Below are 25,302 nucleotides of genomic sequence, written 5' to 3'. Positions count from 1 at the left end.
GTTCTTGTTCTCCTTTCTCTGCTTGGTGAACACCAATCTTTCGAGATTCAACTTATGCCATTTCTTTTATGAAGTCTTTTCTGATCAATTGTTCACTCCCTCATTTGTGCCCTATAATACCTCAATACTTCTATTTTAATAATATCTACAAAACCTTACAATTAATAAAACTTGTTTACCTGTTTTTCTCATCTAGACTCTAAACTACTCGAGGATAAGGACTATGTCTTAGATGGCCCTGTATCCCCAATATACATTGGCACATAACTTTTATTAAATATGTCTTTTAACCCTACAACTCAATGACTTTTAGGATATTCACAGATTTGTGCAATCATCACCACAACTTCAGAACATTTTCATTACCTTCAAAGAAATCCCTTAGTCATCATCTCCTCAATTCCCCTATACTTCTGAGTCCTAGGTAACCACTAATTAAATTTTTATCTTCTGGATTTGCTTATCCAGAATATTTCATATACATGAAATCGTACAATATATGTCTTTTTATGTGTAGTTTTTTTCTCAGAATAGTGTTTTTAATGCTCATCCATTGTACTCTGTTTCTTTTTTTTGCTAATATTCCATTGCACAGATATACCAAATTTTATTTATCCATTCATCAGTTGGTATACATTTGGTTTTTCCTTTCTTTCTGGCTACTACCTATAAGGCTGACATTTGTGTACAAGTTTTTTTGTATGAAAATAGGTTTTCAATTTTCCTGGGCATATACCTAGCAGTGGAATTTCTGGATCACACAGTAATTCTATGTTTAATCTTTTGAGAAACTGTCAGGTTATTTTCCAAAGTATTGCACCATTTTTTAAAATGAGGTGAAATTCATAGCATATAATTAACCATTCCAAAGTGCACAATTAAGTGACATTTAGTGCATTAACAATGTCGTACAACCACAATCTCTCTCTAGTTTGAAAACTTTTTCATTATCCCAGAAGTATACTCTGTACTCATTAAATAACTCCCCATTCCCCTCTCTCCAACCCTTGATAAGCACTGAGCTGCTTTCCTTCTCTATGGATGTGGTCTTTTGTATCTGGCTTCTTTCACTTATAATGTTTTTGAGGTCCATCCATCTTATAGTATGTATCAGTACTTTGTTCCTTTTTATGGCTGAATAATATCCCATTGCACATATATACCACAATTTGTTTACCCACTCACTCACTGATGAACATTTAGGTTGCTTAAACCTTTTAACTCTAATGAATAATCAATAATAATAAAAGCATAATATGCTAATTGGACCTGACAGCCTTCCAGACAAAGCTGCCACGGTGGGGGCAGAGGCAGAGGTGGCCTCTGTGGTGGGTGGGGGCCGAGCCCCTTGCATGAATTTCGTGCATTGGGACTCTAGTGGTTTTTTTTTTTTTTCTTTTTTTATAAACATCTGTGTACATGTTTTCTGTTTGGACATATGCTTCATTTCTCTTGGGTTTATACATAGCAGTGGAATTGATGGGTCATATGATTATCCTATGTTAACATTTTGAGGAACTGCCAAACTGTTTCTACAGTGGCTGTATCATTTTACATTCTTATTAGCAATGTATGAGCATTCCTATTTCTCCATATCCTTGCCAATGCTTGTTATTTTCCACTTTTTAAATTATACCCATCTAATGGGTGTGATGTGGTATCTCATTGTGGTGTTGACTCTCATTTTTAAAATGACCAATGATTTTGAGTATCTTTTCATGCATTTGATAGTCACTTGTATATCTTCTTTGAATAAATATCTGTTCAGTTCCCTTGCACATTTAAAAAATTGGGTTGTCATTTTTTTGATGAGTTATAAGTGTTATTTATATATTCTGAATACTAAACCCTATGGGATATATGATTTGCAAAAATTTTCTCCCATTCAGTGGGTCATCTTTTCAGTTTCTTGATAATGTTCTTTGAAGCATAAAAGTATTTAATTTTGATGATATCCAGTTTATCTATTTTTTCTTTCTTTTTTTTTTGCTTGTTCTTTGGTAGCACATGTAATCCAAGGATACAAAGATTTATGCCTATGTTTTCTTCTAAGATTTTTTCAAGCTTTAGCAAGTATATTTAGATCTTTGACCCATTTGAATTAATTTGTGCACATGGTGTGAGATTTGCATCCAAATTCATTCTTTTGCACTTGGCTCTCCTGGTGTCCTCATTATTTTGTTGAAGAGATTATTCTTTCTCTTTCCCACTGAGTTGTCTTGGCATCCTTGCTAGAAAATCAACCGATCATAAATGTGAGGGTTTGTTTCTGAACTCTCAATGATATTCCACTGATCTACATGTCTATCCTCATGCAAACTCTACACTGTTTTGATTATTGTACCTTTGTAGTAAGTTTTGAAATTGGAAAACATTCATTTTCATAAGAATTTTCCTACAATTTTGTTAATATCTGCAAAGAAGTCAACTGGGATTTTGATAGGGATGTATCAAATCTGTAGATCCATTTGGAGAATATTACCATATTGAGAATATTAAGTTTTTCAACCAATGAAAATGGGAAGTATTTTCATTTATTTGGGTTTTAACTTCTTTTTTTTTTAAAAAAAAAGCATTTTTATTGATTTTTTACAGAGAGGAAGGGAGAGGGATAGAGAGTTAGAAACATCAATGAGAGAGAAACATTGATCAGATGCTTCCTGCACACCCCTTGCTGGGAATGTGCCCACAATCAAGGTACATGCCCTTGACCAGAATCGAACCTGGGAACCCTTCAGTCCGCAGGCCGATGCTCTATCCACTGAGCTAATCCTGTTAGTGCAAGGGTTTTAACTTCTTGAACAATTTTGCAGTCATTAGTGTATGAACTTTGCACTTCTTTTGTTAAAGTTATTCCTAAGTACATTATTCTTTTTGATGCTATTGTACATAGAATTGTTAATTTCATTTTTGTTTTGTTCATTGAGATCATATAGAAATGAATTTTTATATATTGATCTTTTATCTTGTGACTCTGCTGAACTTATTAGTTTTTATAATTTTTTAGTGGATTCCTTGGGATTTTTAAATATAAGATCATATCATTAGAGAATAGAGATAGTTTTACTTCTTTCTTTTCAATTGATGGTTTTTATTTATATTTCTTATCTAATTGCCTTGGCTAGGACCTCTAGTCCAATGTTAAATAGAAATGTCAAGAGTGGACATACTTGTTTTATTCTTGATCTTAGGAGGAAAGCATTCATCTCTTACCATTAAATATATTAGGTGTGGTTTTTTGAGGAATGCCTTTATAAGGTTTGAGGAAGTTTCTATTCCCAGTCTATTATGTGTTATTTTTTTTAAACAAAGGGGCGCTGAATTTTATCAAAAGCTTTTTTCTTCATCAATTGAGATGATCCTGTAGTCTTTGTCCTTTATTCTATTGATGTGGTGTGTTACATTAATTGATTTTTGGATTATACCAACCTTTATTTCCTGGGTTAAATGCAAATATTTCTTAAATTGAATTCATGGTGATTAACTTATCTGAGGATTGGGTAAAAGTTAATCCAATAAATGGCCTCAGAAACAAGGTTGAAAAATAATTTCCATTACAAGACAATAACTAGTTAGGAAACATGGAAAGTAGAGTTATTATTGTAAAAAATCCAAAAAGATTATATGAATATAAATTTATTACAATTTACCACCCTTTGAGTCCTTTATTTGTCCTTTACAGTCCTGGAACTAGATCTTCATGGTATTTTAGATTTAATAAAACTTACAAATATCCCTGTACTATAAAAATGACTTTAATGCTTTCCTCATACACTTGCTCAACCTCTTCTCCCAACTCTCTCTCTCTCTCTCTCTCTCTCTCTCTCTCTCTCTCTCTCTCTCTCTCCCTCTCTCTCCCTCCCTCCCTCCCTCCATCTCTGATACACACACACTCACACAAATGTCCTTCTCAAGTATTATCCTAAATGAGAGTATAATTACTATCAACCATTACTGAATATTCAAAAATGGTGTTAATTGGGCAAACAGTGAGGTTACTTCTGATTTAAATAACCTTAGTACTGTTAAAGGAAAAGAGCCTCACATAGAATAAAAAGGACAGAAAAACTTACTTTTAATTGTGACCCCAAGAATTATCAATATCTCTATTAATAGGGACAAGAGCTTCATCTTCTAAACAGCTCCTCCTCACTATAACATAAGCAGAACTATGTGGCTGGCCTACAGCTTCTTTACAGTTTTGGTGTATGGGGGGGATGGGTGGTGGTGGTGTCAGGACTTGGTTGCTAAGCAACCATTTCTTTACTCTTTGGCCAATGAGCTGCCAGGAAGTTTCTTTCAACCAGGAATAAAGGCAGGTGCTGGAAGAGCAGGCTGTGGGAAGGAATCATATCTAGTTTGCTACTCCTTTGACAGGAGATAAGGGGTAGGCTTGAAATAGACAGTTGCTCTTTGAAACTGAAGGAAGGTGAATAAGTCCAATTTGTCCACACTAATATTAATGTTCAGAGTTGCTGAACGTTTTTTAAAAAATTCTTTATTGTTTAAAGTATTACATATAGTATTACATATGTCTTCTTTATCCCCCATTGACCTCTCCCTGGCCGCCCCACCCCCCAGCACATGCCCTCACCCACCTAGTGTCTGTGTCCATTGGTTATGCTTATATGCATGCATACAAGTCCTTTGGTTGATCTCTTAACCCTCCCCCCACCTTCCCTCTGAAGTTTGACAGTCTGTTAGATGCTTCTATGTCTCTGGATCTATTTTTGTTCATCAGTTTATGTTGTTCATTATATTCTACAAATGAGTGATATTTATCTTTCTCTGACTGGCTTATTTTACGTTACCTCAAAAGGTGCAAGCTGCATTTATGTGAAAACAATTAAGTACATGAGCTGACCTGACATTTTACTTTAATATCTCAAGGCTAAGGTGGACAAAAAACATATGGACCAAGTCTTTGGTCTCCATCTGGGTGAAAACATCATTTATCCTCTCTTCAAGTAAGGAACTCCTGAGCTTTCACTGGGACAAAGACAAATACATATATCCACGTCATCTATGATTTTTTAAAATAGTCTTTCATTAAAAGGAATTTTAAAATACTTTCTTTACTATCTTAAATAATATGGGCATTTCATGAGTGCTCTCAAGGTAGGACCAGAAACTAAAATGAATATTTAGGCAAAAGGACAGTAATATTAAAGATAAACCAAGAAATGGAGGCAGTTGAGAAGTTATGCCTAAAATATATTCAACTTTTACAGTGTGTCCAGGTAATTGCTTCAGAAACTCTTACATTTATTGTCTTGAATTTATAGGTTTTTCCCCTTTATTAGTTTCCCATTGTTGTCTTGACAAATTACCACCAATATAGTGGGCTAAAATAACAGAAATGTATTCTCTCCTGGTTTTGGAAGTCAGAAGTCCAAGAGGATTCTTACAGGACTAAAATCAAGGTCAGGTCTAATTCCTTCTGGAGGCTCTGGGGGAGAATCCTTCCTTGTCTGGTAGCTCCCAGATTTTAGTGGCTGCCCACATTCCTCAATTTATGCCCACTTCATTCTAATCTCTGCTCAGGCATCACTCTGCCTTCTCCTCTTCTGTAGTCTAACATCCCTTTGTCTCCCTCTTATAAGGACAATGAATGATGATGTTCAGGACCCACCAAGATAATAAAGGGTAATCTCCCCATCTTCAGATCCTCAATCACATCTGCAAAGTGAAACGTGATTTTTGCCAAATGAAGTAACATTCACAGGTTCCAGAAATTAGGTTCTGGAAATCTTGGGGAGCACTGTTCAAGCTACCGGACTTTTCACCAACAGACTTCAAAATGGAACTTTTCCTAATTTCTGTACTTTAAAAAATTGCCTAAGTATAATTTGTTTAAAGTTTTAAATATCATTCATTAAACATTCTCCAAATAATATTTTTTTCAGTTCCCATTTGGATCCAGAATTTTCAGCATTGTCCAGCAGATGATTTGCCTCCTAGATTGATGTTTCTCTCTCACATTGATGTTTCTCTCTCTCCCTTCCTCTCTGTCTAAAATCAATAGAAACATATCCTCAAGTGAGGATTGGAAAAAAAACATCCAAGAGAATATCCTTCTTTAGATGATGCTTCTGAGATCACCCCGGAAAGGAAAGAGAAAATATGAATGAACGCATAGGGGATGTGCTGTTCAGGGCTGGAAGTGGCATACATAATTTTTATCCCATAACCAAGTCAGAGTGCAGTCACATGTCCTAACTACTTCAGTGGAGACTTGGAAATATAGTTTCTATGAACCAAGAGAGAGGAAATTGTATTAGCATCTCTGCCACATTTACCTGTGCTAGGTACTCTTCTAAGTCCTCTATATGTTTTAATTAATTTATTCCTCACATCAGTCTTATAAGGCACATACTATATTATCATCCCCATATAACAGATTTAAAAAACAAATAAACAAGGTACAGAGACTTTGAGAAACTTGTCAAAGCTCACATAGTCAATAAGGGGAACCTAGGAGTTGAATTCAGGTATCTAGCTCCAGATGCCTTTTAATGAGTACATAATACCAACTTCTTCAAGTTGAGATTCAGTGTTTGGTAGAATGTATAAGTCTAAAGCTCAAGAAGAAATTTTTGCTGGAGATAATACATTTGGGAATCACTGGTGTAACTCAGGGTTTCCCAACTTCAGCAGTATTATTTTGGGTTAGATAATTCTTTGTTAGGGGCTGTCCTGTGCAAAGCAGGATGCTTAGCAATATCCTTGGCCTCTACACACCAGATGCCAGTAGCATTCTTCCTCCAGCTGTGACAACAAAAAATGCTTCCAGACATTGCCAACATACCACGGGGGGCAGAACTGTCCCTGGTTGAGAATCACTGAAAGTCATGAGTATGGTTGAAATTATGATTATTTTACAATATATTTTTATTGATTTCAGAGAGGAAGAGGGAGAAAGAGATAGAAACATCAATGAGAGAGAATCATTAATATGCTGCCTCCTGCATGCCCCCTACTGGGAATCCAGCCCACAACCTGAGCATATGCCCTGACCGGGAATCAAACCATGACCTCCTGGTTCATATGTCAATGCTCAACCACTAAGCCACGCTGGCCTGGCTGGTTGAAATTATTAAAAGAAAAAAGTATAAACTGAAAAGAGACAAGGGGCTAGTACTGAATCTTAACAAATTTCAAAATGTAATAGCGGAAAAGGAAGATGGGCTGGCTAAGGATAGTAAGAAAGAATGGCCAGAAAGGACATTTAAAATGGTAAGAAAGTTAAAGAATACTGCAAGAAGGACCAGGGGTTAACAATGTTAAATGCTACTGAGAGATTTTGTAAAAGAAAGATTGACAAATGTCAATTAAATAGCACAAGTTCATTGGTTACCAACGCTAGAGCTATTACAGTTGATAATAGGATAGAACCCAAATAATAGTGAAGAGCAAAAAGTAAGGCACTGCCAATCTTTTGGAAAGGAAGAAACAGTAGCTGAAGACGGGTGTGGGATCAGAGGAGAATTTTTTTTTTTATAAAAAAACCTGACAGAGACTTGAGAAAGCTTAAAAGTTGATGGATGATTCCAGTTCTTTGAACTGACTTGTGACAAAGAATAATCAATAGTGTAATGTTCCTAAGGAAGCACAGATAGAAGGACTGGAGCTATGATGGGTGGAAACAGTGTCCCTGTGGTAACTGAAGGTAAAGTGCCCAGTATGGTGCACTCTCCGGCAGACACCTTACATTTAGCATTTCTAAGTAAGAAAATACCTTTCCCACAAAAACCTGTAATTGCTCCCGTATTGCCTAATATTAATATTACTGTTCTCTTCTTTGACTAGTCCATGGAACCCCCATCTTCTTTCTCATCCTTATCCTCTTCCTAAATCTATTCCAATTATAATGTAAGTTGAATCAGAGCTCTCTTTTTCCATTGCCAAAAATCAGTGCATATTTTTATTACTAGCTCAAATGTCATTTCTTCTCAAAGCTTTTCCTAGGTCTCTCAGCCAAATAAAATTTTATGTATTTAGCACGAAAAGAAAAACAGAAGGGGCAATGTCAAAATAAAAAGTATTACGTTAGTATGAATTACTCTCATGAGAGCGTCCTGTTACTCATAACATTTCATTCTTTACAACTGGAGACACACGGATTGGTTGCCCCCCTAACGTGCCCAGTGATTGAACCTGCAACCCGGGCACATGCCCTGACTGGGAATTGAAGCCACGATGCTCTAACCAAAACCGCTAGGGCTTTTTTTTTTTTTTTTTCTAAAAAAAATATTACAAATCATTATTTGGTCTTACACACCTTGCTTAAGTAGAACACATATAACACGGCAGACCAATTGTCGAATAAATGTGGATTGAATGCACCCACCAAGTCAGCCCTGTGGATTGTCTGTTCTTTAGAAGCACAGTAAATTTGGAGAGGAGCTTGCCAAACTTGCTCTAAATTCTGGGTCTATCTACTCTTGTGGTGGACTCTACTGGCACTGGATTTTAGTATTACCCTGAACATAGCCAGTCCTTTGCACCAGCACCTCGACCTGAAGCAATTGGTGGAGGAATAAAACGATAACATTTTGGCTCTGGGTAACGTCTATTTGAATTTGCTTTGAGGTAAGGCTTCTGTTTCCCATATAACATTTTGGTCGCGCACTATTATTGGCTGGTTCTTAAAACACTTGAGTAGTCCAGTTTACCTTGGTGTTTTTCAAACTTCGCCGAACTCCAGTGAAACCTGTAATTTTCACTACAAGGTTGAGGAGCCCATTGTATATGACCTGGAACCATTTCCCAATCCTCTCATTTCTTTCTGTTATGCAGTATTTGCCCACTTGGAAGACAGCTTCAGATTATCCGGTAAATTCCGTGCAGACGGGCCAGTCGGAGTGAGCATGGACAACGTGTGGACTCACGTCTCCCACTCCCACATCTTCCAGTCCCTAAGGCTGGGATCCCCACGCCACCCCTCAGTCACCTCAAGCACCTTGCCTAGAGGCCACGCCCTCCTCTTTGCCCCACGAAGCCTGGAGAGGCGGGGTGTCTGCCTCCTCTCGCTCCTCCCAGGCGTTCGCTCCTCGTCCCACTCTCGTCGCGAGGCCATTGCCAGCACCTTCACGCCCTGGCTCCGCCCCCTCCCGCTCCCCAACGTCCTTGGCGTCGGGCTCGAGCCTGCGCCTGCGCGTGCGCCCTGGGGCCGAAGTCGGGGCGCGCGGTGGCCAGAACGCGGAGAGCGGCGGGCGGTGCAGCCAATGGGAGGCGGCGATGGCTAGCGGCTATGAGGCGGGGCCTGCGCGGGTGTTAGGTTCGCGCGAGGCGTGACCTAGTTGACAGGCTCCGAGGTGCTGCTGTGGCGGCGTACGCGGGGCTGAGGCGGGTGGGAGCCGAAGCCGAGCGCGGGCTGAGGGAGGAGGGCGGCGACTGGAGAGCTGCGAGCGGCGTGGGACCCGGAGCCTTTTTCACTTTTTCCCTCCCGAGTGCCCCCTCCCAGCCCTCCCACTCCACACTACCCTGTTTGCCCGTGAGCCTGGGGAACTTGCAGCTGAAAGCCAGCCACCCCCACGGCAACATGTACCCCAGCAACAAGAAGAAAAAGGTGTGGAGAGAGGAGAAAGGTAACGGCCTGCCGAGTCTTGGGGCGCGAGTGGGGGTGGGTGAAGGGTGGGGGTTGGGGGTCAGGGCAGTGTGTGCCGCGGTGCCCTCCGCCCGAGCTCCCGCCTCGCGCCCGCCCGCCCGGTGCCGCCTCCCTCGTGTGTCCGTGTGTCCACACCCGCGCTCCCCCCCGGCGTGCACGCGCCGCCCCCGGGCCCCTGCCGCTCGCGCACGGGTGGGCGCACGCCCCTCGCGGCCGCCCGCTGCGCCCAGTCACCTCCCCGGACGGGGCTACCGCAGCCTCACTCGCGGCGTGGACACGGACACCCGCTCCACGCCGCCGTCCCCGGGCCCGGCACAACTTCCCTGGGTCCCCCCACCCGGGCTCCACGCTCCTGCTGGGACTTTCGCACGCCTGGCCGGCGTGTCCCACGGACACGTGCCCGCTGGTGGACACACCCGCTGCGGCCGCCGCCGCTGCGCCTCCGCTCCCCTCCTGCAGGCACTCTTCGCCCCTGCCCACCGGCTGGCAGGGGGTCCCCACCTCCGGGCGCAGGTCCCTTCTCTGGGTCCCCCACTTCCGCGCCGCAGGGTGCCTTGAAGCCTGGAACTCTTCTTGGGGGAAACCTCAACCAGCGTCTTGTCCGTGAGGAGGAGTGCCGTCAGGGACATCTCCGTGGGCTTTTCTCTGCGCGGGGTGCTTTTCGACATTCCACCCCCGTTCATAGTGTGAAGAGGCTCAGAGTAAGGTGGTGAGACGGGTGTCACTCTCCGTGAATGAACCCACCCGGCTTCTGAGCATATCCAAGCTTATCCACGTCCCTGCAAGTGGCACTGATTTCTGTAAGACACAGAAGTGTGCCTGCCAGCCAACCTCTTCTTCTCTTCTCTTCTCTTCTCTTCTCTTCTCTTCTCTTCTCTTCTCTTCTCTTCTCTTCTCTTCTCTTCTCTTCTCTTCTCTTCTCTTCTCTTCTCTTCTCTTCTCTTCTCTTCGGCATGATAGTTAGATAATATTCTAAGGCAGCGGTTCTCAACCTGTGGGTCGCGACCCCTTTGGGGGTCGAAGGACCCTTTCACCAGGGTCGCCTAAGACCATCGGAAAACACATATATAATTACATATTGTTTCTTTGATTAATCACTATGCTTTAATTATGTTCAATTTGTAACAATGAAAATACATCCTGCATATCAGATATTTACATGACGATTCATGACAGTAGCAAAATTACAGTTATGAAGTAGCAACGAAAATAATTTTGTTGTTGGGGGGGGGGGTCACCACAACATGAGGAACTGTATTAAAGGGTCGCGGCATTAGGAAGGTTGAGAACCACTGTTCTAAGGTAAAACTTGAAACTCTGGAGTTTTTTTCTTTCTTCTTTTCACTCCTTTTTATTCTTTAGCTTTTCTACAGAAATGGAGCAAAAAGCACTTACATTGCTATCTGCTGAGATATACTAAACCTGTGCATGGTGTGAGGTTGAGTGAGGAGTGCACATCTCTCCTAAGTACCCCATCTTCTTTATAGAAGAAGGATATGGAGTGACTAGGTTGAAAGTTGATTTCCTTGATTATAGCTCTCTAAAACCTGTCGATTTTTATTGCAAGTCCTGGCCTCTGTAAACATCTAGGCAAATAGTGGAAAAGAAATGAATGTGGGAAAAGGATTCTCTCTATAGGGGCTACTTCAAACAATGTACAAGGAAAGGGTTGAAAAGGGAATTTTTTTCCCAATTAACTACTGGGAAGATTTAACATAACAGCTGAACAACTGATGAAAATGGTTTCTAAGGTATTGAAAGAGTAGGTTGTATGTTATTTAATTGTTTTAATGATTATGATCATATATAGAACTAAAAATTGTGTTGTTACAAAACAAATGCTGTTGAAAATAATAGCCTGATATATAAAGCAGTGTGAAATAATTGTTTTGTTTTTGCAGTAGCAATTACTTTACTTTCAACCAGGATTTACTTTGTAAGCATTGAAAAATCATTTATACCCATTTTTATTGATGGCCTTCAAATGTTAGCTTTGTATGATTGACAATATCGAAGACAAAATAATGAAAGATATGGAGATTGATTTTAATATGTGAATCATTAATGAAATTATAGTGATTACTTAAGAACTATTTTTTCTGTCATAATAGACAATGTTCTTGAGTAATATTATAATGCTTCCTTCATTTAACATCTACGCAGTTGAACTGTGATAAGCAGGCTTTTTAGAATCTTCAATGTCTTAATTCTTAGTTTGCTACTAATTATAAGAGAAAATATAACCAAATTAATATTTTCTAATAAAGAAGCACATGCACAATTAGGAGAGGCATTTAACAAAATAACTTCTCTTGTACAAACTATCCTATTTTTGCCTGAAGTTTAATGTTAAAGGGAAAACTTATGGAGACTTGAAGACTTTAATATGTGTGTCTGTCTTATTAGGATGTCTATTTTTGAATAGTTAATATTTTTAAAATACATATTGTACCATCAAGAAGGAGCTAAAGATTTCAGTACAGTAGTTAGTATTAAAGAAGCTGATGACCTTTTTCCATTTATTGCACTGGAGAGGATGGTGTCATATTTTTGGAGCTGTTATTTAAACCTAAAAGCTTACCCACCTCATTGAAATATCAAGGCATTGTATAAACATTTTAACTCAGTATACCATCTAATAAGTAGGTCTGCCTGCTTATATGCTTGATTAACAAAGAAAGGATTTATTGCAAAGGTGAAGCATTCTTCAAGGAAAAGTTTTGTGTAATACCAAAGAAACTATCTAGTATATGTATGTAGCTTTCAGTATGTCTCATTGTTTAAACGAATAGCTAAGGAGTTCCCCACATATGTTAACTAGATATTGTTGATCTAGTATTTTGAACCCTAATTCAAAACTACTTAATGTGTATTACAATTTCAAGTACTGAAACTATCTCATTTTTATCTTATTGTCTTATTATAGATCTTGTTTTGTCCTAAGTGTCCACACTTAAACTTTTCAATAAATGCAATGAAAAAGACTAGGTCGCTTTCCCGTATGTACTTTCTGACACTCATTAAAACTACAATTGCTTCATATATTTCAACCTGATTAGTAATATTGCAATACTTCCATATTAGTGATCTGAGCTTTTTTAGAAGTGCTTTAATAAGTTCTAGTCATCCCTTTTCCTGCTGTGTGATTATTTAAATTTATTATCCCCTTCAAGCTTCCTATTCCATCAAGACCCCATCCTCCTACTAAACAGATGATATTGCCTTTTTTTGTTTGTTTGTTTTAATAAGAGAAAGTTTATTTAGGAGGCCATAGAGGTAGAAGTGAGCTTTAGAAGAAATGGGCTCAGGAAACAAATTTCAGCAAAAGAAGGGCCCTTGGAACTTAGGAGATGGAGATGGGGCGGGGGGGGGGGGGTTGTGGGGGGAAAGGCAGACACACTGGGTCTTTAGAGAGGTAAGAGAGGAGAGGTTTGAGTGGAAAGGGAGAGGGAGGGAGAATGAATGAATGAATGAGTGAATGAGAGAGCATGAGGGAGCACGTTGCAAGCCCTGGAGAAAGATGGGATTTGGGAAAGGCCTGGGTGTGCTCCATAGAACTGCCAGAAGTTGCCTTTTAATTCATGGAGAAAATACATGTCATATAACATGAATAACTGCATAGTATTATTTGTCTCTTTCTTCACAGGTTCTTTGTCTTTTCAGCTTTGTTTCTATCTTAAAGCACTTTTCTTCTTTGTTTCTAAGATTAACCCCTCTGTGCTGTCACATCTCTTGAATTCTTTGAGATCTTGTGCTATCATTTATTCCCTTTCAGGTATGTTTAGTTTCTGAGTGTCTTCAGGTTCCTCTCCTCAACCTATATGAATGCTTAAGTCTCTTCTACCCTAACGTAGCCTTCCTTTTGATATCATTGTAAATAATATGGGTATTAACAGGAAAGGAACAAAGGGAAGGCCAGATAATACAGGCATGCCATTTATGCCAGGTAGCTGAAGTTCTGTTCCACGCAGATCCTGAGGAAAGGGACTGGACAAAGGAAAACTAGATGCATACCTAGTAAGGTCTGGGTGACATAGGGAAGGTACTCAGTCACACCTGTGAACAGGTCATTGGCCAGAATAGGTGTGGCCATTGCAAACTTGGGAAAATTTGATACACACGTCTTATAACATGAAGAACTGCTTCTGAACAAAGGAGCTCTCTCTCTTGCACACTTGGCTACTGGCGCTCTAGTCACAGGGGGTGCACTCCACTGCATTACCTACATGGCTCACGGCCATGTGGACCCCACACACAATGGACTGATGGACTACAATTAGTCTGATACTACACTGGCCCAAACTCCATCATGGAATGGAAACTCTGGACACTGGCTTTGCTTTTAGTTCTACTGAATTCTCAGTTGTACCTCTTCCAAAACTGGTTTAAGGGAAATGGGACTTTGCAAGACAAAAGATATAATTCCATGCAAATAGAGCTTTCTACTATAGCTCATCCTCCCTTGGGGGCCCCCGGAAATTCTTATTCCAATGGTACCCCAAGAACCCCACTCCCACTAGCAAAGGAGAAGGGCAATCCATGCAATTCTCTCATAAAACTTTCATCTTGGAGTTTGCTATTTTCATTTATTTTTCTCAGTCTCTCATAGCCTCCTGGACCCCAGTTACACTCTAATAAAACTGATTTTCTAAAGTCATTCTGTAATAACAATGATGATGGTACTAATATAAAATAGTTACGGTTACTATTTGAGTCCTACTCAGTACTTTTCTAGGTACTTTACATGGGATCTCATTTAATTCTCACAACAACACTCTGGGGCAGTGATGGCGAACCTTTTGAGCTCGGCGTGTCAGCATTTTGAAAAATCCTAACTTAACTCTGGTGCCGTGTCACATATAGAAATTTTTTGATATTTGCAACCATAGTAAAACAAAGATTTATATTTTTGATATTTATTTTATATATTTAAATGCCATTTAACAAAGAAAAATCAACCAAAAAAATGAGTTCGCGTGTCACCTCTGACACGCGTGTCATGGGTTCGCCATCACTGCTGTGGGGTATTATACTCTAGGGTCAAGAGCTTTGAACACCATGTGCATAGATTTGAACCCTAGGTGTAGTGCTTTCTATCTGTAACATCTTAGGTAAATTATTTAACCTCTCTGTTTTAGTTGCCTCACTTGTAAGTTGAGAATGATACCTACCACCTATCTCAAAAGGAAGCTGAATCATAAGGAGCTTAAGTAACCCAAGATCACATGGATTTGCATGATTTGGCATTAGAACCCAGACCATTTTGTTCACCACTTTATTCTCTTTTCAGTGCTTTGGGTGATCCAGTTGATAAAACCAATGATTTATTAATTTTTATTCTTTCTGATCTTCCTGTAGCAATTGGTAATATCTCTTCTCGTCTCCATATTTAAACTCTTTGCTGGTTTCCACATCACTGGGACCTTGATTCACCATGCGCCCCAAGTGACATCTAAACTTCATTTCATTTTATCCCTTCTTTGTGTGTACTCCCTAAATTTTTTTTTTAAAGCTTTGCTCCCCTCCCTTACCTTCCCTGTGAACTTCCTGTAGGACTAGAAGTTTAGGTTATAATTTCCAAAATCTCTAGCTAGACCTCTCTCCTGAGTTCCAGATTCTTGATTTCAACTTAAATGCCCTTTCGGTATCTGAATTTCAATAGTGTTGACCCTGGAGTATTGTAGTATTGTGATTTGAATATATCCATCTGATTAAAATACAGCTTTTGTTGTTGTTGTTATTTTGTCTACTTACGTGGCTGAAGAAAAGCAACTTCTAGGAGTGGGGAAAAATATTGGCTCCCTGTTTCTTGTTCACTTGTGTTTACATGAATACTTTCTGCAGTTTATTTCTTTGGAATAATTTTTCAAAGGGATTATTTTGTGTTAGGTTATCTAATGCTAGATACTATCCTTAAATCCATCACCTAAACTTTAATACCTTGTAATATGCTGAAAGAAAATTGGAGAGGGAGAATACAAACTTTGGTAAAGTATGTGATACAAGACAGCTGACTTATAGAATGAGTGAGGATGCCAGTGTCAGTTTTTATATTTCTTCCTTATTTCTTTAGGTTACAAAAATAAATATAATTATATACATTTTTCTTTGTATCCTAGTGGATAATTTTATGTACCTTCTGGGATATGCATAATTAACTTTGAATATTAGTGGTCTACTTTATAGGATAAAGGTTTAACTGTTCAGCATGGTATACAAGTTCCTATACGTTTTTATTTTAATTTTTGTTTCAAGTTACTTTTCACTTCAGTAGCCACTTCTCTTTTCATAGCATATCTTGCAGCTTCATTAAACTATTCTTATTCTTGATCTTTGTTTACCTTACCCTTTAGTCTGAAATATCCTTACTTTTTACCTCTTCATGATAAAATTCTTCCTGTTAGGAACCAGCATACACATCACCTCTTTTGGGGAGCTTTTCTTGAGAAGGCAGTACAGTATAGTGGCAAATTGTATAGGCTATAGTTTCTAATGGCGATATCTGACTGGATTTTCATGGAACGTTCTCTTGCCTAGGACAGATTAATGAACTCTGATGTGCTTTATTTCCCTATCTGAAAATAGAGATACTAATACTATGTATTTGTTGAGTTGTTGAGATTATTTCAATAAAATTATATATGTGAAGTATCTGGCACACGGTGAATTCTTTACAAATGACACCATTATTATCAATTCTAAGATGCATTTAAAAATATTTTAATCTTGTAATAGATATATATTTAAAGTATTGTTTACATCACTTCCAGACAGGTATTATTAAATTAAAAGTGCACTTTTATTGTTGATGGCATCTTCATATTAAAATATCTTGGTGACTGCCTTTCTTCTGCTCTTAGCATTTATACATACCTGTGTTAGGATTTAGTGTTTTATTTATGTAGCTGTTATTTTGTCTCATCCATTTCCTCTTTTTGTCTTGTGAACTTCTCAAGGTCTAGGATCTCCTTTGTATTTGCAATGTGTAAACATATCACCGGACACACAGTAGACTATCAATAGATGTTGATTGGAAGAGTTTCCTTATTTTTCTTTCTGCTAATATAGTGTTAATTGGACATGTTTTTACACTTCAAAGTAGAGTCATTAGATTTGCATTCGGTGTTTCTCAAGCCCACATTGATTCTTTTGGTAGTTTAGCATGGTTAATATTTAAGTTATAAAATAATTCCTGATCTTAAAAGTTAAATACAAATGAAAGTTCTGCTTTTATTTTGCAAGAACGCTTACTGAAGATGACCCTAGAGGAAAGACGCAAAGAATACCTAAGGGACTACGTTCCCCTGAACACTATTCTATCGTGGAAGGAGGAAGTGAAGGGCAAGAGCCAAAATGATGGTAAGTTTCTCAGAATATTTTTCAGGTAGATACTGTTGCCATTTTTTTTTTTTTATGACTTCTGCAGGACAGTTTTTGGCAAAAATGAATAATAGGAATTCAATAAAGAGATGACAGTTTTGCTATTTTAAATCATTGTCAGTTGTCATTTAATTATTTTTAGCAATCTATTATATATTATTTAAATTTAGAAAATTATTATTTTTAAAAAATTTTAAAGTTCTAACCCTAACCTTAACCCTAACCATTCTAAAATACACCACGATTATATTATGGTACTCTTTTATGGGTACTTTTAAAAAATTACATTGCACTAGTTTTTGGAGCAAATGATATTAGAGATTATGGTGTGACCCTTTGAGTTTGTTTTGATTATGTTTACTTATATTGGATTTCTTCAGTTTTATTTTAAGGATTGGATATGTTTCAAAGACAGCGCGTATCAAAAAGAATAGAGAAAAACCAAGTAACACTTCACATAATTTTAGAGAAGAGTATACAGGGTGTCCCTAAAAAATGTATATACACTTTAATAGCTGATAGCTCAATTTTGAAAATGAAATGCATTTTTATAAACATTGCCTTTATAATTATTCAAAGTGTGTTTATACATTTTTTGGGGTCTGGTATTATATCTACATATAAAGTATTATATGACAAATTTACTCTTTATCAAACTTGTTACGATTTAGAGTCTAGATTGTTTGAGGGGAAAATATATGTATTAGAATATAAATGAAATTTTTACTATTATAAAGGTTCATGGAAGAAAATTCTAAAAGCAACATAGTAAATTTAATGTATGTTTAATATGTTTATCTCTGAATTAACATTTTTGGTGTTTATGGTCTGGATGTCAAGTTTAAAAGAAATAGGGTGCTTTTTAAGATATGTAACAGTTGAGAAACAAAGGTAACTTTAAAAAAGTAAATTGGAACATGCTGATTTCACAGATTGTGGTCTTTGATGGAACTATACAGGATATTATGGCCCAAAATAAGACTAGCATGGAGTTCCTATGGATAAAATCTGTGGGAAGTAGCAGCCAAATTAAGATTTAGAACCTGTGAAGAAAACACATTGACCTGAGAGTTTGGGGTTTTAGACAGAATTTTGTTTTTCTAGGAATGCAAATCATGTGGGTTCTTTTAGACCTTTCTCTGCCTGGAAAAGTGTGCCCTTGGCAAGTGGGTAGTGTGTTTACCCCTAGTTCTAGTGGGGGTCATTAGCTGATTGGGATGTACAGATCTGACCTCCTTGCACAGTGTCTTAAGTAAATGCAAGTTATTTTAATAATAGTCTAATCAAGACATCATTGAAAGAGTAGGTAGTGCTGTGTAATGAAAGGCATACAGAGCTAGATATCAAAAGGACAGAATTCTGGGTCTTCACTGACCTAGGGCTATGTGCCTCTTAATGTTTGGGTCTCAATTATTTCTTTTGTTTATATGAAGCTGGTATTGAATACTTCAGCTTTACTTTTTATGCTAATAAACCTCTCTTTTTCCCGTGCTTCATTCATCTGGTTTTCTTTCTTGGTCACAGATTTAGCTGGTCAGTTTTCTAAGGATGCAATACATGATGTTCTTTTAAACATGTTTTTGACTCCTGAGATAGAGTTAGATTCCTGTTGCTGCCACAACAATTGACAAAGCAGTAATGAAACCCAGGCTGCATTGCCCAAGGTTGGGTTAGCTCACCTCTGCATAGAGGCTTGGCCTTTATGTTGGCTGCTTCTACTTGAACATTCAGCATGTAACAGTGTAGGATTGATCTGGGTTATTAAGAACTCAGTGTTGGATGTTTTTAGAGACACTACACACCAAAATGTGTCCCCCAAATCAGATAAGATACATTAACATCTGACATTGTTATTCTCTAACAAGATCCGTTGTATTTATTTAATCCTATTTCCCAATATGAGTGTTATAAGTGATTTACAACTGCTCTGTGTATTTCAGTTTTTTCCTTCATGCTTTTTGAAAATGACAGGCCTTCATGGGGAACTAGGTGATATGATCAAAATTGTATTTCTATTAAACAGTGCTTTATTCCCTTCATTAAATGTTACTTGTTCCTCTCTGTTGTGATGTAGAACTTGGTGACTGGCCCCTTCTTTTTTAATGAAAGAGAATGGCTCATTCTACATGTAATATCTGTTAATTTCTTTATATAATATATATGTTTTCTAAGTACTTCCTGCTAGTGTTATGTATCTAGTCTTAGATAACTAAAATATTGGTCAAAAGAATTTTAGTATTTTTACAGTTTGAAAGATCTTTGAAAAATATAAATTCCAAAAATCAAAGGGCAATTATAAATATAGTTATATTTTTATATTCTATTTTGAAACATTTAAGCTTATGAACTAACTGCTTATGAATGTATATGTGTAGATATTGATATTTGTAGCTTTATTTTTTAAATATGAGATTTCAAACTAAGTTTTAAAAGAAGATAATTTATAATTCTTTGTCACATAGTTTCTTTTAAATTTAGTAGTTTATTATTATCTCTGTCTTTATAGAAGTTCATTTGGTCTTGATATCCATAATTACATGGAAACTTCTTAAGCTATTGTTTTAAAATTTTTTTTTTACTTTGCTCAGTTTTCTTTTATTTAATTAAATGTTTATTGTTATATTGTAGTAGAAAGTTTAAAAAGGAGTGGAGAGACTGAATATGTTACTCATATTTTGATTTTAATCTGTCCTAATAAAAGGAAACCAAAAATTGCCAAACAATATAAAATCAATGTTTGTGTAGAAAGGAAAAAGCAAGTAGATAATACAGGGTGGGGCAAAGGTGTGGAAAATAATCCTATATAATAAAACCCTAATATGCAAATGGCTGAACGATGGAACAACTGTTCGCTATGACGTGAACTGACCACCAGGGGTCAGACGCTTAATGTAGGAGCTGCCTCCTGGTGGCCAGTGTGCTCCCACAGGGGGAGTGCCACTCAGCCAGAAGCCAGGCTCACAGCTGGCAAGTGCCTTTGCTGCAGGCGGCCAGTAAAGAGCGACGTGTCCCAGACTGTAAGAGCCCTGGACTGTGAGAGGGACGTCTGACTTCCGGCTTAGGCCCGATCCCCCTAAGCCTGCTGGCGGACATCTCCCAAGGGGTCCTGGACTGCCAGAGGGCACAGGCTGTGCTGAGGGACTCCTCCCCCCCCCCCCGTGCATGAATTTCATGCACCGGGCCTCTAGTAATTAACACATTGCAGACTAGTAGTTTTATTGCTAGCTTTACTCAGTGGCAGGTAAGTTTCTATTGAGCGAGTACAAAAATGATTTTACATAAATGTTAAAGGCAAGCTTTAAAATTAAATACCCATTGCATTTTGAAGTTACTTATTACATGTTCTTACAAGCTAATATCTTTTTAAAGTATGATACTTTGTAAAACACTGTGTAATATGAAGCGAGACTTCTCATGATCTGTCCGCAATGTGTTAATAAATAATAATACAAGAATAAACCGTGTTTCGCCTGCTGACAACTGTAAACCTACTTTTACCGCAATGTATTTTCACATTGACATACTACTTTGGTAGTCTTGGAAAGCTATGGATCAGAAGTGGTAAGTAATGGGAGATGATTACCAAAACCAAAACAGAAATCCATTTGTTTATTATTCATGTTCATATTTATCAATACTATTAGTAAATCTCTTGAATTATATGCTTCTAATTACTTCTTCCTCTGTATTAGCGATTATGTAATAATTCTCTTTTACTTCTCAGTTGCTTTGTTGTAGGGGATTTAAAAATGCTCATCTCTCCTATTATATTGTCTCTAGCATCTGGAATAGTGCTTCATGCATAGGTAGGCTCAATCAGTATGTTATATAAGAATATCTCAAAGGTTAACAGTCTACAAAGGACAGTTCTTTTTTTTCAAACTTTAAAATGAGCATTTAAAAACATACAAAAATAGAGAGTATAATGAAGCTTTATGCACCCATTACTCAATTTCAACAGTTAATATGTGGCTAATTTTATTTCAGCTATACCAAAGCTCTCTGTACCTTTCTCCAGACTATTTTGAAACAAATCCTGTACATCATATCACTTTTATCTATAAATATATCTATGTATGCATATGTATATATTTCTAAAAGATAGGGACGCATTTTTATTGTTTTAATATAACCACAATACTATCATAACATCTAAAAATTAATTCTTTAATATAATAAAATATCTAATTAGTATTCATATTTTCCTGTATCATAAAGGGTTTTGCTTTCTTTGTATAGTTGGTTTGCTTGAGTCAAGATCTAAACAAGGTCCACATATTCTCTTAATTTATATATTTCCTAAGTCTCTTTTAGCCTACAATTTCTTTTTTCTCTGTCCTTTCCCTGCTTTGTAATTTATTTAATGAATAAAGTAGGTTGTTTGTCTTATAGAATTTTTTACATTTTGCATTTTGCTGACTGCATCTTTGTGTTCATTTAACATGTTCCTCTTGCCCCTGTGTTTCTTATGACCTGGTAAATACAGAGGCTTATCAGACTTGAGTTTAATTATTTGAAATAATACTTTATAGGTTGTTGTACTTTCTTTCCTGTAATATTAGAAGGCACATAATGTCTGGTTCTCTCTCTCTGTGGTGATAAAACTAGTCACTAGTTGAAGTATGATCAGGCTAATTCATCCATTGTAAAGCTCCCTATCAACTTTTCACCTAAATTACTTTAGTAGCCATTAATGATCATTATTTTTAGGGGTTATAAAATAATGTTATTTTAGTATTATCATTCATTTTTCATTTATTAGTTGAACTTATATAAAGAAATATTTTGAATCGAGTTTTTTGTTTTCATGCATCACAGTTTATACAAAAAAGGAAGAATAAATGCTACATTTCTTCTTTCTTACTAGTTTTCAGGTTGAGTTGGTTCTTTGAAATTTAAAATGACTAAACAGGAAAATGGTATTTAAAACAGGATGGAACTCAGTAGGGATAAAAAAATTGGAAAGGAGTGTTTCCTATTTAATCATTTGATATTAATTCCTTTATATATTGTCATACTCAGTTTGAATACGATAATTTAAAAGTAAAATAATCTCTAGAAGCAGAAGAAGACTCAGAGCAAAACACCCCAGCTTCACCTTACTAATTTTTCTCAGCTTTCAGTTCTCAGTTTGCAACCCTTGTATTCTCTCTGAAGTCTTCCCTACGTTCTTACTGTGGAACAGATTCCTTTTTTATATGTTTTCATAGAGCCATGTTCCTTTTCCTGGAGCATTATATCAATTTATTTGTATGTACTTAATCTAAGGATTATCTAATCATGGTCAGTCTCCTTATGAGTTTATAATTAGCAAGCATAGTGCTTGATGCACAGTAGATATTCCGGAAATATTTTCTGTGTGAATTGAACAAATGATAAATTATTTGCCTGATGGTATATTCATGTATTTATTTGCTTTCTTTCCAAAGTTTCATGTGGAAATGACAGGTTTAGAAATTAAGCCAGATGTTTTTTAATATAGGTAACAAATTCTTTAAATCTTTGTGATATACAGTTGGTTTTATTAAGTTTTAAAAGCCAGATAGCTCGGTGATAAATTTCAATAAATATTTTACTGAACTATTTATTGCATAGGTAAGTTGAGACAAATATGAGAATTCATGCGTTATATGTATTTATCAGTATTCTATATTATTATTGACTAGGGGCCCGGTGCACAAAAATTTGTGCACTGGTGGTGGGGGGGTGTCCCTCAGACCCACTTGTGCCCTCTCACAGTCTGGGAACCCTCGGGAGATAACGACCTGCTGGCTTAGGCCCGCTTCCGGGTGGCAGAGGGCAGGCCCAATCCCTAGGTGCCTGCCCCGCAGCCCCTGGTCAGGCTCAGAGCAGGGCTGATTGGGGAGTTGGGGCGCCTCCCCCTGTCATGCACAGAGCAGGGCAGATCGGGAGGTTGCGATGCCACCCCCAGTCACACTCAAGGCAGGGCTGATGGGGAGGTTGCGGCGCCACCCCCTATCAAGCACAGAGCAGGGCAGATCAGGAGCTTGTGGCGCCACCCTTGTCACATACAGGGCCGGCCAATCAGGGGGTTGCGGCTCTGCCCCCTGTCATGCACAGAGCAGGGCCGATCAGGGGGGTTGGGGCTCTGTACCCTGTCACACACAGAGCAGGGCCAATCAGGGGGTTGGGGAGCTCCCCCCTGTCACGTACAGAGCAGGGCCAATCAGGGGTTTGGGAGCTCCCCCCTGTTATGCACAGAGCAGGGCCGATCAGGGGGGTTGGGGAGCTCCCCCATCACGTATAGAGTAGGGCCGATAGGGGAGTTGGGGCACCGCCACCTGACACCCACAGAGCAGGGCCGATCAGGGGGTTGGGGCACTCCCCCCTGTCACACTCAGGGCAGGGCCATTGGGGAGGTTGCGGCTCCACCCCGTCACAGAGTAGGGCCCATGGGGGGGTTAGGGTGCTGCACACCCTGTCACACACAAAGCAGGGCCGATCAGGGGGTTGGGGAGGTCCCCCCTATCAGGCACAGAGCAGGGCCGATCAGGGGATTTGGGCGCTGCCCCCTGTCACGCTGCTCCAGGGGCCAGGAGGCCTCGCGGCTCTGCTGATCCCAGTGCCAGGAGGCCTCGCTGCTCCGCTGATCCTGGTGCCAGTAGGCCTCGTGGCTCCGCTTGACACCAGGGCAGTGAGGCCTTGCGGCTCTGCTGATCCCAGTGCCGGGAGGCCTCGCGGCTCTGCTGATCCCAGTGCTGGGAGGCATATTACCCTTTTACTATATAGGATAGAGGCCTGGTGCACGGGTGGGGGCCGGCTGGTTTGCCCTGAAGGGTGTCCCGGATCAGGGTGGGGGTCCTGCTTGGGTGCCTGGCCAGCCTGGATGAGGGGATGATGGCTGTTTGCAGCTGGTCACACCCCCTTCAGGGTGGAGGTCCCCACTGGGGTGCCTGGCCAGTCTGGGTGAGGGGCTGAGGGCCGTTTTCAGGCTGGCGGGTGACTGAAGCTCCCAACCTCTTCTTTTTTTCTGTTTTTTTATTCTTGGGTTTATTTACCTTCTATGGCTGTCACTGGAGCTGAGAGCCGGCTTTAGCTCTGAGGCTTGGCTCCAGCTCTGAGACCTCAGCTGCTGAAAGCAGGTATCTTGGTTTGTTTGGGTTCTATAATTGTAACACTGTTGCCATCACTGCTGCTCTAAGTTCTGAGGCTGAAGCTGGCTGAAAGCAGGTTTCTGGAGCTTGTTTAGCTTCTATAATTGCAACAATGTTTCTTAGAGTTGCAGCTCAGAGGCCTGCAGCGGCAGGCAGGGAACCTTGGCTTCCTCCATCACTGGAGCAAGCAAGCCTCCTGTTCGCTTCAGCTGCCTGGCTGCCGGCCGCCATCTTGGTTGGCAGTTAATTTGCATATCTCGCTGGTTAGCCAATGGGAAGGGTAGCGAAGTTACGGTTAATTACCATGTTTGTTTATTATTAGATAGGATAGTACTTAGTAACTAAACTTGATGATTTCAAAATCTGAGTTTAAATGTCAACAGAACTTAAGTTAAATGGGTGTAAATGTAAAAATTTAAGTCTGTTATAGAATGATATTTTTTAAAATATGTTTATATGGATTTCAGAGAGGAAGGGAGAGGGAGAGAGAGAGAAACATCAATGATGAGAGAATCATTGATTGGCTGCCTTCTGCGCGCCCCATACTAGGATTGAGCTGGCAACCCAGGCATGTGCCCTTACTGTGACCTCCTGGTCCATAGATTGATGCTCAACCACTGAGCCATGTTGACCAGGCTATTATAATATTTTGAAGTGTTGAAAACCTTAAAATATTGCCATTCTAAATGCATTTACTTTGGCATTACTGTGTCTTGACATGTAAAGCAACTGTTAAAAATTATTTTAACACATTGTATGCGGGAAACGTATTTATACGTTTTACGTATTTATACGTTCTACCAGTGTAGTAGAGCGCGGGACACGTATTATACAATACATTTTTTATAGACTAGCGGTAGAATGCGGGTAACGTATAAATACGTAAACTAAAGTTACCGTAATTTTACTGAACATTGCCATTTACACAAAAAATTAGCAAAAATGGCCCGTGCCACCTGTTAACGCACGATAAAAACTACCCGCAAACAATGTGTTAATATTATATCCTCTTAAAGCCCTTACTGAGGTAGTTGGTTTGCTTCAAAAAACAACTTTGCTACAAAGTATTTGTTTCTCCATAGAAGAATTAAGCTAAATAGGCTAAATAACTTGTAAGAATTTTGACAATAAATGGTATTTACCATTAAAAATTTTTTTGTAATGATATTCTCTGTGAAGGTGTGAGTACTGGTTTAG

The 25,302-nt window shown here is 38.8% G+C and overlaps 1 protein-coding gene across 1 annotated transcript in view; it reads left to right on the top strand.

Moving 5' to 3' along the window:
- Window positions 1-9,309: 9,309 nt before the first annotated feature.
- The window catches only part of LOC132240154 (ADP-ribose glycohydrolase MACROD2-like), a 619,136-nt gene continuing 603,143 nt past the window's right edge, over window positions 9,310-25,302 (top strand). The window contains exons 1-2 of the mRNA XM_059707493.1: window positions 9,310-9,590; window positions 16,853-16,969. Of these exons, the coding sequence (XP_059563476.1) occupies window positions 9,545-9,590; window positions 16,853-16,969 (163 nt within the window). The 5' untranslated portion in view covers window positions 9,310-9,544. The remainder of the gene's footprint in view (window positions 9,591-16,852; window positions 16,970-25,302) is intronic.

Source organism: Myotis daubentonii, chromosome 8 (assembly GCF_963259705.1).
Source record: "Myotis daubentonii chromosome 8, mMyoDau2.1, whole genome shotgun sequence".
NCBI lineage: Eukaryota > Metazoa > Chordata > Mammalia > Chiroptera > Vespertilionidae > Myotis > Myotis daubentonii.
This window is presented reverse-complemented; position numbering and strand designations above follow the sequence as displayed.